Source organism: Pseudoliparis swirei, chromosome 19 (genome assembly GCF_029220125.1).
Source record: "Pseudoliparis swirei isolate HS2019 ecotype Mariana Trench chromosome 19, NWPU_hadal_v1, whole genome shotgun sequence".
NCBI lineage: Eukaryota > Metazoa > Chordata > Actinopteri > Perciformes > Liparidae > Pseudoliparis > Pseudoliparis swirei.
In genome coordinates, this window is record NC_079406.1 from 24,148,935 (window position 1) to 24,167,051 (window position 18,117).

General features: G+C 39.5%; 1 protein-coding gene across 1 annotated transcript in view; it reads left to right on the forward strand.

Moving 5' to 3' along the window:
* The window catches only part of rxfp1 (relaxin family peptide receptor 1), a 49,987-nt gene extending 32,961 nt beyond the window's left edge, over nucleotides 1–17,026 (forward strand). The window contains exons 10-19 of the mRNA XM_056440032.1: nucleotides 499–570; nucleotides 763–834; nucleotides 2,596–2,667; nucleotides 3,523–3,594; nucleotides 5,400–5,471; nucleotides 6,933–7,162; nucleotides 11,573–11,983; nucleotides 12,143–12,361; nucleotides 14,936–15,251; nucleotides 16,345–17,026. Of these exons, the coding sequence (XP_056296007.1) occupies nucleotides 499–570; nucleotides 763–834; nucleotides 2,596–2,667; nucleotides 3,523–3,594; nucleotides 5,400–5,471; nucleotides 6,933–7,162; nucleotides 11,573–11,983; nucleotides 12,143–12,361; nucleotides 14,936–15,251; nucleotides 16,345–16,348 (1,540 nt within the window). The 3' untranslated portion in view covers nucleotides 16,349–17,026. The remainder of the gene's footprint in view (nucleotides 1–498; nucleotides 571–762; nucleotides 835–2,595; nucleotides 2,668–3,522; nucleotides 3,595–5,399; nucleotides 5,472–6,932; nucleotides 7,163–11,572; nucleotides 11,984–12,142; nucleotides 12,362–14,935; nucleotides 15,252–16,344) is intronic.
* The last annotated feature ends 1,091 nt before the right edge of the window (nucleotides 17,027–18,117 follow it).

The window sequence follows — 18,117 nt, forward strand, 5'->3', positions numbered from 1 at the left end:
GTTTGTTTGTGTGTATCTGTCTGATACTTCTTGTGTGTGTGTGTCTGTTTGAGTGTCTTGAGTGTCTGTGTGTATGTGTGTGTGTGTGTGTGTGTGTGTGTCTATGTGTCTGTGTGAGTGTGTGTCTGTGTGTGTGTGTGTCTGATACTTCCTCTCTGTGTGTGTGTGTGTGTGTCTGTGTGAGTGTTTGTCTGTGTGTGTGTGTGTGTGTGTGTGTCTGATACTTCCTCTCTGTGTGTGTGTCTGTGTGAGTGTGTGTCTATGTGTGTGTGTGTCTGATACTTCCACTCTGTGTGTGTGTCTGTGTGAGTGTGTGTCTATATGTGTGTGTGTGTGTCTATGTGTGTGTGTGTGTCTGATACTTCCTCTGAGTGTGTGTGTTTGTGTGTGTTTGAGTGTCTGTGTGTGTCTATGTGTGTGTGTGTGTGTGTGTGTGTGTGTCTATGTGTGTGTGTGTGTGTGTCTGATACTTCCTCTCTGTGTGTGCCGCTCTTTCAGGGATTTGGAGGCCAATCTAATCGAAACCATTGGCAACGTGTCGCTCTGCTCGTGCAACATGCTGACGGTTCTGTACGTTTACACAACCGACTCCGGAGCTTTGCCTCAATGTTCTGACTGAATTGCTGAGACGCAGATCAGCCTCTGAATGTGATCAGCTTTATGCAAATAATCAACGCTGCCAGTTCAATCAACATGAATAAGTAGATCGACAAGTATGGTGATAGTATGATCTTGTGTTGTGTGTACATTCCTCTTCTGCAGTGTCTTACAACACAACCGGATCAGCCATATACACAAACACGCCTTCGCCATCCTCCAAAAGCTCGGAGAATTGTAAGTTCATTGTGTTTGATTGTACCGGAAAAGAAGCCGACGTGACGCAATGTGCTTGATAAATATTGTGATGAAGGGCTATAAGCAGAAGAAAGGGGAAAAATACTGTTATTGCTGAGTCTGGGAAAAAGTTTAGTATATGCTTTGACAAGTATGTGAGCCTTAATGTTCAGTAACTTCCTTTCTCAGCAGTTGCAACTTCAAACATAGCTGCAAGCAACAAGACATCAATTTATATAGATCAGTTTAATGGTGTCACATTTTAAATAAAGGCGTCATTAAACAAATACATCAACAGCCTCAGGGTGAAAGACATGCATTCAGTTACCTTATTGTCTAATACTTTGTTCCTAACCTACACATTTTAGATCCATTTGTGTTGTCCGAGGATTATTTTGGTGAGACTTTGACCTTTTGGTCACGCCCAAATTTCATAAAAATCTAGAGCACAGGTATCAAACACCCGACGGCTTGAAAAGACACATAATCACCTTTCCTTAAAGACATTTAAGAAAACTATCCTGTGCTTTTATTTTGAAGGTTTCAAATTTAATGGATTTGTGTTTATATTAGAGAAATGTTCTCTACAATATGTCTAAACTCAAATAGACAATAATCAGATGCAAAGAGAGTTATTTCGCAATATGTTTGGGAGTAGTTTATAAGATAAGATCAAATCAAATAAGATTATCCTTTATTAGTCCCTCAGTTGGGAAATTGCAAGATTACAGCAGCAGGTGCACAGTGGTGAGCAGAAAGAAAAAGAAAAATGTAAAAAAACAGTCATAAAAAGGCAATAGCAATATTAAATATAAAGACGGAATAAAAGTATATACAAGGTAATAATTCATTCTATATACCGTGTTTCAGTTACAGGGAGCCATGGTGCTGATGTGGCCCACGGTGAAAATGAGTTTGACACCCCTGATCGAGAGGTTGGATTTCTGTTGAACAGCCACAGTGTGAATTATTTTGATAATCTTCTTTAAAAAAAAAAAAAACATTTGTTGCATCCCGACAACAATCGACAACCCAAATGCTCCAAAATCCAGTTTTGTGACTAATAATCACGTCCAATCATTTGACAGTATTTCTGGTAAATAAATAAAATAGTTTGATGTCACATTTAAAATGAAGGCGTCGATAAACAAATATATCATTTCGACCATCCGTTAGCTGAACAGCCTCAGGATGAAAGACATGAAAGACAGTTAACTTATTGTTCCTAACCTACACATTTTAGATCCATTTGTGTTCTCCGAGGATTATTTTGGTGAGACTCTGACCTTTTGGTCACGCCCCAAATTTCACAAAAATCGAGAGGTCGGATTTCTGATGAACATCCATGGTCTCCAGTGTGGATTCTTTTGATAATTTTCTTTAAAAAACAAACATTTGTTGCATCCCGACAACAAATCGATAACCCAAATGCTCCGAAATCCAGTTTCTGTGACTGTTAATCACGTCCAATCATTTGACAGTATTCCAGGTAGATAGATTAAATACAACACAAATGAATTGGCAGGTCACCATAATGTTCTCTCAATTTAACCCTTTGCCACACACCAGAATAGCACCATTAAAGCAGCATTCACCGCAGGAGTGTAGCTTTTCACTGTGCCGATGACGCAACCCTCACCCTGTGCATCGCCAAGAGTTCCAAGTTATATTTTTTGTTGACGTGTCAGAAACCCAGCAGTCGGTATCTATTTGTTGTCTTTTGTTTCTTGTGTAAATGATGGCGTGTGTCCCGGCGTGCAGAGATCTGTCCAGCAACAGACTGGTGGCCATCCCTCCCAATCTCTTCGTCTTACTGGGGGATTTACTCCAACTGTGAGTTCTGCTTACACAAATACACGCGGAGTACAAATCTGTATACAAGCGTTGTTATTACTAAGTTGTTACTTAGTGTGTGTGTGTGGGGGGCAGATTCTGCAGTATGCTTAAAAAGATTGAAGTTCAAAGTGATTAGTGAATATATAATAAACTCTCCTAAATTAGGGACCCTCTCGTCGCATTGTGGGTCAGTTAGCAGGTCCGTCTTTCAATCGGGGGGTTGGCGGTTCGATCCCCGCCCTAGTCGATGTGTCCTCGAGCAAGACACTTAACCCTGCGTTGCTCCACGTATATTTGTTTACGGTGTAGGAATGTAAATTGTCTTCGAGTACCTTAAAAAGCGCTTTATAAATTATTATTATTATTTCCTCCTTCACAATAAAAGCCCCCGTGTGTTTCCCCTAGCAGGAAGATGTTAAGTTTTCATTTTCAGTAACTTAAAATGTTGTAAAAAAGAGTGAACAGTAAACAGTGTGGCTCTTATAGATTATATAATATATATCGTTGAATCACATCCTACATTTTCATGTGAATCTCACGTTGGTATGAAATCTGAATTATAATTACTACTATCTTGAGATTTATCTGCTGTTTCTTAATACATGAGGATTTCAGATGAAATGTAAAATGTAAAAAATATTAGAAATTGGGTTTTAGAATTCAGGGAATATAACTTTAAGTTGAGGGGGTGTGGGTGGCTCATGAGATGCCGTCAGTTAAAGAGGAATAATGCAACGGAACATCTTAAAGATATGCATGTGCATGAAAAATTTGATGAATTGACATAAATGATGTGAATAATAAATGGGATGTGTTTCCATGTGATCTAATTGAGGGTTTCTTATCTTCTAGGAATATATCCTACAATCCCATCGTGGAGCTCCAAGTCGACCACTTTGACAAGCTGCATAAACTCAAGTCTTTGTAAGTGTGTGTTGCTACACGCTGTGCGGGAGAGTGTGGGTCAGCGCTTAGAGCGAGTTAGCGGGTCCGTCTTTCAATCTGAGGATCGGCGGTTCGATTCCCCGCTCACGGCCCGCCCCCTAGTCCATGTGTCCTTGAGCGAGACACTTAACCCCATAGCTGTGTCTATGGTGTATGATTGTAAGCTAAATTAAATGTAATGTACAACTCCTGCAGCTCATTTTGAACTAATTAGCACTGAGTCGGTGCCCTTGAGCAAGTCAGCGAACCCCCGACTACTCGGGGCGCCTTGCTCTGACATTTCACAAAATGAATGCATGTGCATAGCTCCTGTTTCTGCAAGTGTGTGTGCTGGATTTGAGGTGTGTGTAATGTCTAAAAATAACTACAGCGTGAAAAAAGTGTGTGTGTGAAAGGGTAAATGTTGGCTTGTGTTCTAAAGAGCTTTATGTGGTAGCTCCGAGGATAACATCACTATATTAATGCATATAAAGGTCTGCAGGAGCGGTCGGTAAAATCAACGCTCATTCTGATTGTCGTCGTGTCGCTTATACTTTACTTTATTTGCAGAACAGCAACAGAAACATAAATTAAACTCATGCTAAACATAAATTAAACTCGTATTTAAAAAAATTAAACTCATACTAAACATAAATTAAACTCATACTAAAAATAAATTCAACATAAATTAAACTCATACTAAACATAAATTAAACATAAACTAAACTCAAACTAATCATAAACTAAACATAAATTAAACATAAATTAAACTCAAACTAATCATAATTTAAACTCATACTAAACATAAATTAAACATAAACTAAACTCAAACTAAACATAAATTAAACTCAAACTAATCATAAATTAAACTCATACTAAACATAAATTAAACATAAATTAAACTCAAACTAATCATAAATTAAACTCATACTAAAAATCAATTCAACATAAATTAAACTCATACTAAACATAAATTAAACATAAACTAAACTCAAACTAAACATAATTTAAACATAAATTAAACTTAAACTAATCATAAATTAAACTCATACTAAACATAAATTAAACTCAAACTAAACATAAATTAAACATAAATTAAACTCAAACTAATCATAAATTAAACTCAAACTAAACATAAATTAAACATAAATTAAACTCATACTAAACATAAATTAAACATAAATTAAACTCAAACTAAACATAAATTAAACTCAAACTAATCATAAATTAAACTCATACTAAACATAAATTAAACATAAATTAAACTCAAACTAATCATAAATTAAACTCATACTAAACATAAATTAAACTCATCCTAAACATAAACTTCTCGCTTGGTCTAATGCTCTTAAATACTGTTCATAATGTGCGATTCATGCGTTCTTAAATGCGGTTGAAAACTAATAAACCTTATGTCACAACAACATGTCAACATGTCAACATGATCAACAATATATATAATAATATACGACACTGACGGACACAAATTAGTGCAATGGCTTCCACAAGGTCTGTTTACCTTTTTCACAGAACTCGATATCTCGGTGGGAGGATATTATTCTGTCAACCGTGTGTTATTTGGGTCACAACATTTGGCTGCATGATTGTTCTTTATTGTCATTTTGATTATTTGATTAGGCGTTCTTGTTATCACAACGTGTATTAAAAAATGAAAGAAAATGTATGTGTGGCGATCGGAGATGTTTCTCACTTAGTCTTTGATAAGATCTCAAATCAATACGCAATAACATGTCTCTGTGTGTGTGTGTGTGTGCCACTCAATCGATATGTCTTATATTCTCCAGGAGCATTGAAGGAATAGAGATTGGAAACATACAGCGGAGGATGTTTGAACCTCTCAAATACTTAACTCATATGTAAGTACGCCACCATCATGCTCTCCCGTGTGTTCATACTTTGAATCCTCGTCTTCTTGGTCTGAGACTGTCCCGTTGCCTGGATACCTCCCACATGTGTTTATAATGGAGCGTTATCAAGATGTTCACCCTTCTCCTCCGACTGGGAGGATGAACTCGAGCATAGTGGAATCCATCTTCTCTGTGGGTAAAGCGTCCTTCGGCCCACGCAGGTCCTCAGAAAGAAACAGAGCGAATACATAAAGGTGCCTCGCCTCGTATAGAATCGCATCATCTCTTCGAGACTCTTTATTCAGTGGCTGTCCATTCAAGTCTATCCCCCCGTGAACATTATTTGCTTTTGTCTCCGGGAGCTCTGCAACACAATGGAGGTGGTTGGAAGTTAATTTGCTGGTTCTCACAGCATAAGAAAAAGGATTTTTATTTTTCCCCCGAAGGCAACACATCTCTTTTTTATTGCGGTTGCTGGGGATAATCCACAGATGAAGTCGTAACAGACGCGATGTTTCTGGAAAAAAAGACGTGTCGGTCCGGACAAAAGTCCCGATTCAATTCAGTTTATTTAGTATAGCCCATTTTCACAAATTACTAATTTGTCTCAGAGTGCTTTACAATCTGTACACATAGACATCCCTGTCCCAAAACCTCACATCGGATCAGGAAAAACTCCCAAACAACCCTTCACGGGGGAAAAAATGGGAAGAAACCTTCAGGAGAGCAACAGAGGAGGATCCCTCTCCAGGATGGACAGAAGCAATAGATGTCATGTGACCAGAAGGAATCAGTATACACAAATTAAAACACAATCAATGAGTATGACAGAGTGTATGAAAAGTTGGTAGTAGGCATGGACCACGATCCAGACCTCCGTGATCCATCAGGCAGATGGAGGTAGAGAGGAGGAGTGGGCGGAGTCTCAACAGGGCCATGGCATAGTTGGTAGTAGGCATATTCCACGATCCGATGACCGCGGTAATCCCGAGTCACGATGACGTTGACTTTTATATTGCCATAAAGTTTGCCACATACGTTCATGTTCCACTCAGGGTGGATTGTAATAGCCATGGCGATCCCCTGACCCCTTTTCCTCTAGCGCCACCATGGGGTCAACATGTTCAACACTTCGGTTGGCGACTGAAGGCATTCATTCCTCCGGGATCGCTCAAAGCAACGGAGCATGTGGAGTTTTGAACGAAAGAAAAAGAAAATCAATTTCAATCCAAATAGTTTTTTTTGATTACGTATACCTCTCAAAGCCCCACGGCCAGTTTGAACCCAATCAAATCCAGAGTGGAAACCACCTGAACCATTCTGACGTGTCTCAACTTATGAAAAGCAAACCCTTGAAAAAAGAGTTCGCAATGCACGCCACAACCGAAAACTTTCCGACTCCCTTATCTTTCGCTCGACTTGACGCTCGTTCTTTCTTTCTTTCTTTCTTTCTTTAATCCACAACGGCAGCTACTTCAAGAAGTTCCAGTACTGCGGCTACGCGCCTCACGTGCGCAGCTGCAAACCCAACACGGACGGCATCTCGTCCTTCGAGGACCTGCTGGCCAACATCGTGCTGAGGGTCTTCGTGTGGGTGGTCTCGGCCACCACTTGCTTCGGCAACATCTTCGTCATCTGCATGCGCTCGTACATCCGGTCCGAGAACAAACTCCACGCCATGTGCATCATTTCCCTCTGCTGTAAGTCTTTACGCATCTGAAGGAGGGGTGTCGTGGCAACTAGCTTTTTAATGTAGAGAATATCCTTTGTTATCACAGAGCACGATTTACAATCTACACGCAACACGTATTATCCAATTGTGTCATAAGGGGAAAGAGGGAGTCGTATTAGCAGCCAAAAACACGTGTTTTTTTAAATTTATTATGATATAATTGTCACATTATAGACCTGACTAGTTTCTGGAATTATGAGTACATCCAGAAAAGTGACAAAGTGGTGAAAATAGTTTAATTTCCTGAAGTAAATAGGCCTAATAAAAGCTTAGTGGTACATTTGTAATGAGTTTTCAATGCGCTTATCAGTGTGTTTCATCCACATTGATTGTGTATTACACACACTGGCACCCTCATGAATAAGACTGATTGAAAAGAAAATTATACAATCTCTTTAATGTGATATTCTTCCATCACTGAATCCAAAAAAAATTTCGCAAACTCCTAAGAAATTATTCATAGCGTGACATTGACACAAAGAAACTGCTCCAGGATAACAGTCGGCCTTTAAATGAATAATAGCGCTGTCCCTGCCGCACTCACCTGCCAAGATAATCAGAAGTCATGCATCGTTATCGTAGGCTGTGGATTGTCATCGTCACGTCAGCCGTGGTTTGTGGACTGGCGTTTTGAAGCCTTTGTCAATTTCACCACCGCCATGTTGTTGTTTTTCTCAACAAATGAACATCATATTTTGAATGTGGAGCAGTGACTGCTCTGCTAGCGGCAGAGACCTGTCAATCACTGTAATCCCCGCCCTAAAGCATACTGCGTGTTCTATTTTACTCTAAAATAGAACATCGTTAACGAAATGAACATCTTGCTGCATTGAAGAAGACTTAAAACAAGAGATTAAGACCATAAACTCAAGTTTACAATGTTTACTGAGGGAATATATCAACTGAGAAAAAAAAAATTTCATAGGCTTTGATACACTGTGACTTCTTTTTGCAAACAGAGGAGTCGCCCCCTGCTGGTCAGTAGATAAAATGCACATTTTTAAACCCCCGCCTTGGCTTCACTCGTCAGAACCGGAGGGTTGCCGCCTAATAGTTACACATATTTAGTAGCGTTGTGTCATTTAGACGAACGGCGTATGCTCCAAGTAAATCTATAGTTTTTAAATGTATGCTACCCCTTTGTGGCGTCGACACTCAAAACAAAAAGGACTTCACATGAACGCATCGTCGTCGTAGAAATGTTCTCGTGGGAAGTTTAGATGTGCAGCTAATATATATATTTACACAAAACATGTGTGTATTTTCCTAAATACACATTGGATTATTGTGTGTGGGAAGCTGCAGGTGCAATCTTTCTGTGCACACCTGTCATTCATACATCTGACTGTGTAATCAGGAATAACTGGCAATTACAATTACCATCATAATCCAACCTCTGCTGCTAATATACTTTATATCGGTGTGGGTATTATTGTGGTTGAGTAAGATTAAATCAAAAGCCACTTATTAACCCACCTGTTACCTTCAAATTTACTAACATCTTTTACCCTTTTTGACCACAGCAGTTAAAACCTCCAGAAAATGATTAGAATTAATATTGTTTCAAGTTTAAGTGTCAGGTACTTTAATTTTGTTTGTTGACTACCGAAATAGCCCTTTAAAGAAATAAAAAAGTTGATATTTACCTTCGCATTGAAAATGCGGAAGGTTATGTTTTGATCGCCGTGTATTTATTTATTTATTCATTTGTATGCGTGTTATTCGCATAACTCAAAAAGTATTGAACCGAATCGCATGAAATTTGGTGGGATGATTGGTTATTATCCGGGGACCATTTGATTAGATTTTGGGATCAATCGGGTCAAATGTCAAGGTCATGGAAAGGTCAAAATCCTTTTTACCTTTGCATTGAAAATGCCGGAAGGTTATGTTTTGATCGCCGTGTATTTATTTATTTATTTATTTGTATGCGTGTTATTCGCAAAACTCAAAAAGTATTGAACCGAATCGCATGAAATTTGGTGGGATGATTGTTTATTATCCGGGGACCAGTTGATTAGATTTTGGGATCGATCGGGTCAAAGGTCAAAGGTAATGAACAGGTCAAAATCTTTCGCAGAACTCAAAAAGTATTGAACCGAATCGCATGAAATTTGGTGGGATGATTGTTTATTATCCGGGGACCAGTTGATTAGATTTTGGGATCGATCGGGTCAAAGGTCATGAACAAGTCAAAATCTTTCGCAGAACTCAAAAAGTATTGAACCGAATCGCATGAAATTTGGTGGGATGATTGTTTATTATCCGGGGACCAGTTGATTCGATTTTGGGATCGATCGGGTCAAAGGTCAAAGGTCATGAACAGGTCAAAATCTTTCGCAGAACTCAAAAAGTATTGAACCGAATCGCATGAAATTTGGTGGGATGGTTGTTTATTATCCGGAGACCAGTTGATTAGATTTTGGGATCGATCGGGTCAAAGGTCAAAGGTCATGAACAGGTCAAAATCTTTGCAGAACTCAAAAGTATTGAACCGAATCGCATGAAATTTGGTGGGATGATTGTTTATTATCCGGGACCAGTTGATTAGATTTTGGGATCGATCGGGTCAAAGGTCATGAACAAGTCAAAATCTTCGTAGAACTCAAAAGTATTGAACCGAATCGCATGAAATTTGGTGGGATGATTGTTTATTATCCGGGGACCAGTTGATTCGATTTTGGGATCGATCGGGTCAAAGGTCAAAGGTCATGAACAGGTCAAAATCTTCGCAGAACTCAAAAAGTATTGAACCGAATCGCATGAAATTTGGTGGGATGGTTGTTTATTATCCGGAGACCAGTTGATTAGATTTTGGGATCGATCGGGTCAAAGGTCAAAGGTCATGAACAGGTCAAAATCTTTTGCAGAACTCAAAAGTATTGAACCGAATCGCATGAAATTTGGTGGGATGATTGTTTATTATCCGGGGACCAGTTGATTAGATTTTGGGATCGATCGGGTCAAAGGTCAAGGTCAAAGGTCATGAACAGGTCAAAATGTTCTTGAATCGCATGAAATTTGGTGGGATGATTGGTTATTATCCGGGGACCATTTGATTAGATTTTGGGATCAATCGGGTCAAAGGTCAAGGTCATGGAAAGGTCAAACTCTTTTTTTACCATAGCACGATACATTTTTGTCCAATTGGCATGCAACTAATGCCAAAATGTTCATAATTCAATGCCCAATCTTGTGATATGCGAATGTATGCGCTCTACCGAGTGCCCATTCTAGTTCTTATATGTTTTACACAGTGAAAAACAGCCTAGGGGTCAAATTGACCACAAAGAACAGTTGTGTTCAGGACATTGAAAAACATATCATGTGAATTTGATATTTTCCCAGTTGTCCCCAATAAATTAGGAAAAGTCGTGAAATATGAAGCAAAACAAATTATGTCAATCATTTTTTTGAGATGTCAAACATTAAATGGGGTCAAATTGACCACAAAGGTAATAGGAGGGTTAAACACTGTGCAGCTATGCTGTGTTATTCGATTACTTTTTAGATCTAGTCCAATGAGTTTGTTGCTACCAGCCTTTTTTACATGACAGCAAAGCATAATGCTCTCTTTCCTCTTTCCTCTAATTGTCTTTATTGATCACCACATTTGAAGGTGTGGCCTAATGTGAGCATCCAGTGGTGTGTCCTTTGTTCCCTTGCTGTGAGTGTCCTCCCTTTATCGATCACCACATTTAAAAGTGCGGCCTAATGTGAGCATCTGGTGGTTTGACCTATAGATTCTTTCTACTACGTATGGATTTCCTCGGTTGAGTGTCTTTTTCCCATTTTATGTAACCGAAAGCTTTTGAAGGGTCCTTTCTCTGCATCGATTCTATTGTCGCCGCTAGGAAAAGGCATCGCGGTTCCCTTTTCGGGAGATCTGCTTTTCTTAGAAAGTCTTCCGATTTTTCGTCCGACACGAAGGTCTAAACAGCAGGCAAACAGGTAGTTCATTCAAAGAGGTACGAAAGAGTCAAACGTGTTTCATTTTTTGTGGGGCGACTGTGGCTCAGCGGGGTCGCGGATCGTACTTCCATCAGACGATCGATTCCCCCGGCTCCCCTAGTCCACGTTGACGTGGCCCCCCGAAGCTTGTGCCATCTGTGTATGTGGGGGGGGAGGGGGGGGGCTACCATGCAAGGTGCCACCTGCCCCCTCCGGATCGCCCTTGCAAGGTAGCCCCCCTACCACCACTGTATGAATGGGTGAATGAACAGTGGACGGAGATAGGCTCAGACCCCGGGGTGAGGTGGCACTTTAAACCTCCCAAAGGTTGCCACATCTGAATGCATCTTCCCAGGGGCGTATGAACCAGACTTCTTGACCTAAATCCTCCGAATTTGTCGCGAATGACGGCACTCCCTCCTCGCAGGCGCAGACGGGCTGATGGGCGTCTACCTCTTAATGATCGGGGCGTACGACCTGAAGTTCCGCGGCGAGTACAACCGGCACGCTCAGGCCTGGATGGACAGCGGTCAGTGTCAGGTCATCGGCTCGTTGGCCATGCTGTCCACCGAGGTGTCCGTCCTCCTCCTCACCTACCTCACTCTGGAGAAGTACATCTGCATCGTCTACCCTTTCCATTACTTGACGCCCGGATGGAGACGAACTGTCACCATCCTTTTCGGGATCTGGGTGTTCGGCTTCGTCATCGCCCTCCTGCCGCTGGCCTGCAAGGGGCTGTTTCGCAACTTCTACGGCACCAACGGCGTCTGCTTCCCGCTGCACTCCGAGCAGCCGGAGACGCTTTGGGCTCATGTTTACTCCATCGTCATTTTCCTGGGTAGGCATTTGTTCTCGCTGTAGTCCTTTTCTCTTGCGTTTGCCCATTGTAAAAGCACAGTTGCTATTTAGTGACGCATAGCTTTGTTATCGCCGCCCAAGGGTATGCTTATACTGCAGTTGCATGCAATCCAGAAGCTAACCCAATGTTTCTCCGCAGGTCTGAACTTGGTGGCATTCCTCATCATCGTCTTATCCTACGCAAGCATGTTCTATAACATCCAGAGAACAGGGACTCAGGCCACTAAATACAGCAACCACATCAAGAAGGAGGTGACCATCGCCAAGAGGTTCTTCTCGATCGTCATCACCGACTCCCTTTGCTGGATCCCCATTTTCATCCTCAAGATCCTGTCGCTGCTGCAGGTGGAGATTCCCGGTACAGTAGAAGTGCTATAACCCATTTAAAAGGAATACTCAACTGAAAGTCTACATTTTTAATATCAAATTCAACTCCTCAGTAGGCTATTGAAAGTTTGAAGTGGGCCATTGAATTCAGTGGCAATTTATGTTAGAAAAGAAGCATCAAAATGGCCAAAGAAATAATACAATTTCATAATTTCCCAGTTTTAAAGACATACGATACGATCGTCATCTCCATCATTGCATCCCCTCACACAGACACATTCATACTTATATCACCCCCAACCATATGCTGTGGAATTATTTCTCGTGGTTTCTTTCTTCTGATGTTGTCCTTTCAATACTAATGTCATATTTTATTAACATTTTTCATTTTTGGAGGGTGGATGCTTCCTCATTATTCCAGTTTTGCTATGTAAGCTTTTTTTCTAAACTAATGCCGAAAAAGTAGTTTTTCCCCCCAATATTTTGAAAGAGACCAATTTGTAAGGGAAAAGTTTACTTTACAATTGCAAGTTCTTGACATTCATTTTTTAATGTTCTCCCAAGGATTTTTTAAAACTTTATCACAGGATCAAAAGGTTCAAGGTTCAAGGTTTATTATTTGCCATCTGTGCCTAGATCAGCAGTCCAGACACATCGGAATTATTTTTGCAGGGTTCTCCGAGTCAACAGAGGTACAAAACAAACACACTATAATAATAATAATAATAATAGTAACCGTAGTAATACTAGAAATATGAAACATATATTTTAAATAACACTGTACAAAAAAAAAAGGCCTTCATGAGGGAGTCACTCCGAGGCGACATCCATACCACCAAGTTTCTGTTTCTAAATGCATATCTTCTGCCTCGCTTACCTCTGCACCCGGAAGTGGAAAAGTGATGTTATTTATATATTATACAAGGTGTCGACGGAAATCATTTCTAAAACAGTGCTCGTTTTCGTTTTAAATTGAAAATGTATTAATGCATGTAGCCTGATTGCCACATTTTAAACATTTATCTGAGGAGCTTGCCTCAACTATATTCTTATCGATCATTAATTCACATTATTTATCTTACATTTCCATTTGTGCTAATTTCTTCTGTGAGTTCTAGACATCTACCATCTACCATTATACCAATATCTGTATTCCATGTAACAGCTTTCAGAAGGAGAAATGACACAATAAGCATAACACAGGAGTAAAGTATACAATAACGTTTTAGAGCCACCTTTCAAGCGTACAGGGAGAAGAGTGCTAAAAATAGGAACTTGCGGTGGAGTGTGACCTAGAAATATTGCATTATCTGTGTGTCATCGAATGTGAAAGTAGTCGAGCAGAGACCTCAATCTTTTGTTACGTGCGACCCACTTCTGATAGTTAAAGAAATAAATGAGAAGAAAAACAACGAGTAAAAAAGAGAAATAAATAAACTGGGCTGTAAACATTGTGTTGTGCCTCTGTCAGCCTGCCATTGGGAATCCAATATTAATGTCTTCAGACTAGTGCTGAGCGATATGCCCATTGGGGTTATTAGAGGTTGTTAGATATCGCGATAATGATATGTATCGCGATATAATATGTTTTTCTGGTCACTCAATGAATAAATAGTCAATATGAAATAACTACATGGTTATATCCTGGATACATTTTTTAAAACTTTTTGTGCAAATTGATCAGATTTTCTGGTGAAATTGAAGTTTGCTACATGCTTTTTTATTATCAATTTGGATGATGAAATTGTGTATCGCGATGTCGCTCCTTGGTTGTGCTCTCGGGCCCACGACTGGGCCTAGTTGTTGAGAACAGCTAGCAGATATTCCCACTAAGTTGTACAACTGTTATTAAAAGGTATTAATCGCTGTAGGAAGAGCATTCACCTACAACCTGTATGCCCTAATACCCCATTAGTGCTTGATCCATTACGTCCAGAACCCGTCCAAATTGGAGCTTCCTAATTAAAAGAAATGCTCATGATAAAAGGGTTTATGTTGAACTTACACTACCGTTCAAAAGTTTGGGGTCACTTAGAAATGTCTTTATTTTTCAAAGAAAAGCACTGTTTTTTCAATAAAGATAACATTAATCAAAAATACACTCTATACATTGTTAATGTGGTAAATGACTATTCTAGGTGGAAACGTCTGGTTTCTAATGAAATATCTCCATAGGTGTATAGAGGCCCATTTCCATCAACTATCACTCCAGTGTTCTAATGGTACATTGTGTTTGCTAATCGCCTTAGAAGACTAATGTCTGATTAGAAAACCCTTGTGCAATTATGTTAGCACAGCTGAAAACAGTTATGCTGGTGATATAAGCTATACAACTGGCCTTCCTTTGAGCTTGAAGTTTGAAGAACAAAATGAATACTTCAAATATTAATCATTATTTCTAACCTTGTCAATGTCTTGACTATATTTTCGATTCAATTTTCAATTCATTTGATAAATAAAAGTGAGTTTTCATGGAAGACACGAAATTGTCTGGATGACCCCAAACTTTTGAACGGTAGTGTACATTCAAGTTAAACGTAATGTTTAAAAAAATTAATAAAACTCCATACCAGCTCTGTCTTGACTTCTTCCTCTCTCTCCGCAGGTACCATCAGCTCCTGGGTGGTCATATTCATCCTGCCCATCAACAGTGCCCTGAACCCGATCCTTTACACGCTGACCACGCGGCCTTTCAAAGAGACCATTCTGCAGGTGTGGGCCAACTACAGGCAGAGGAGGCCTCTGCTGAGCGGCCACCCGCCTCACCATCCGTCGCTCACCTGGCAGGAGATGTGGCCGCTGCAGGAGAACAGCCCGGGCCTCGCCGCCACGGGCACGATAGCCAAGCTCGCCCCTGTGGGAAATACCAATGATGACATTATCACATGCACAGATCAATTACAGGAGCAGCATACAGAGTTGTGAGTATATTCACAGACACAATGCACAACGCACACACACACAAACTATTTTCAGACTCACCTAAACGGATCAATTGTGATTCAGGTTCATTCATCTCACAGTTGTTGATTTGTTCCCAGATTTCTTTGTTGTGTTTTAAACAATCATGAGTATTCATGAGTATCTCCATTACAAATCCCACTGTGTACATGCCGGGGCGAAGCAGCAGCCATAAAGGCCAATGGAGGAGGGCAGAAATCCCTGACAGCTTCTCTAATTAAGACTAATGTTGGCTTCCAAAAGATATCCTATCAATGCGGAGGTGACGCCACGCCCCACGTATGGTTTCGCTTTTGTTCCATTAGCTTTTATTGCTCAGTTAAATTTCTTAGAGAGGGCTTTTTTCTTTTTCCTGAAAGTGTTTTATTCCTAATATTAATCTACTATTATATTAGGTAGTCAAGTTTGGCCAACTTAATTTCCAACATTGATTTTTAAAGAATTGAATGCAGTAACTAAAGCTCCCGTCGGCCGTTTGACGGCACCTCTGTGGTTACCACACTTTTAATAAGGTGCCGTTTCATGCTCCCCAATAATTGTTGAAGTTGAGAAGTAAAATTCTACACTTTGGAAACCGTAGTTTGACCCCCCTCAAAAAAAAAGTTTACTACACTGTGTTTCAAAAGGGATTTTACTAACCAGACAGAAGTATATTTTTTGTATAATATGGACAAGACAAGGTTATCCTGATATAGAGATTGGATGGGAGACGCATTGTAGAATCAAACATCAAAAATGGGCGATGAAGTAAAAATGATTGTGTATTTGTATTTGATAATGCTGCTCACGATACATCTAAATAACATGAAACTGAAAAAGACCCCAACTGTTCATTCATTATGAAACTTTTGTAGCACGTGTATTGTAGTTCTTAATGTCTTTGTCCAGGCAAAAGAGGTTCAACATACGAGAGAGAAATTGCAGAAAAAGCCTGAATTTAAAACTTCATGCCTTTTAATTTCTCAAAAATGCACCGGCACCAGCAGCATAGCGTAATATCATATTCATATGGATTCATACAATTTACATTTTTGTGAACTTTTGTGCATCCAGGTGACCTTCTAAGTGCTAAATGCTAATGCAGCGTTAGCATTCATCCTGTCTGCTAAGGAGGGTTAAAAGGCCAACATTTTAATTCTGTATTTGGTATTTAGTCCATTTAGTGTTTTGTGTGTTCTTTTTATAGAAATATTGAATTTAATGTATCAGATACGTCCAGTATGTTAATCAAAGAATGTACTTCATTTGGGTAGAGGGAAGTGCCCCAGCTGGTCTGGGGTGTTTAACTTGGACTCAACCGACCACGACGCCACATGTTTTTTTACAATGACCTGTACGTTTGTACAATGGTCATAAAACTGTGCACATACTTTAATAAACTACTGATTCCTGTGGAAATGTATCCTTTCAGATATTGTATAAATGATAAGTGAATCATTATGCGGGATATTTGTATTTACATAATATTCATGCTGACAAGACGAGGAAGCCAGCTGTTTCTTGTAGATATACTAATGATAATATATGAAGGCTTATAGGAAATGTTGATATTTTTTAAAAAATTCCCTCCTGGGGATGAATAAATTAAAATCTAATCTAATTTAATTATGGAGGAACATGTTTTTAAATATGTGTTATTTAATTTGTTGGATTGTCTTACCATCATTATTTACCGAAGTAGTTTTTGTATTTCAGTTTTTCTTGAAGTGTGAACAATAAATATATTTATGTCTCATCTGCTGGTTGACTTAAATATTATTTGGTTCATATTGGTTATTTATCTTAATAGTTTAGGTATCGTCTGTGTCAATGAGTCAGGAGAGCAAAGGACACCGAGGGCCTTCGTAGTATTCCACGACATTTTGAAGCGCAAAATTACTTGACACTTTTTTTATTTTTTATTACGCCAATATTAAATGTTTTTTTGAATCGTTTGTGTTTTCAAATTTGTATTTTTAGTCTTTTTTAGTTTTTTGAGTTTGGTGGCTGAGTGTCTGTCCGTTGGTACAGGCTACTGAGTGTCATGAAATGTTGTACAGGCGTGAATCATAATAACTTTTCCTCTTCTCGCGGCATCATGAGGTCAACATTTTAAATTGACCAATACTTTGATTTATGACCAAATACCCAGGCGGCAACACAAAGTGAAGCCAAGGCGGAATACCGTGTGTTCTCACGGCATTATGCGTCAATAACTGAGGTAATAAATCAAGTGAGAAGTAGCGTTTTTTTCCCTTGTGTCTATGAGGGGAGCAAAAATAACTACTTCTTTCTTGATTTATGACTTGATGTAGTACCTTTAACCCTTCGAAAATGGATTTTTCAGATTATGAAAGTCAAGTGTAACCATTCTGGTTGCCTATTGAATGCCAGAAAAATTGGTGCTCCAACTAATCCCCAGTCACGATGATTCTAGACTTTCTGAGGTGTTAGTCTTTGAAAACCTGAGTGTTGAGGTGAGACGGGCAGCCAGGGAGAGAGCTTTGTAATCACTATGGTGGAGGGGAGAATTGAACAGCAATCCACCGGCAGACGAGAAAAAAGTTTGTAGAGCAGACAGACATGGGTGTTTGGGATGGAGGCAAAACTTTCCTTTTATGGAAATTGGGGAGAGAACTATAATGTTCTCGTGCAGTATGTGAACTCTGACTTAACATAAAGTTAAACCGACGTTTAGGAAGACAGTCGAAGTACATTTCTTCAATTTACTTTACTTTTTCCTCCTTTGTGCATCGGTAAAAACTGAAAACAAAGACAATACAAACACGTAGTCTGAGCGATAATATAAATGTTCATTGTCGAAGCACGGCATTGCCTCTTTGATGC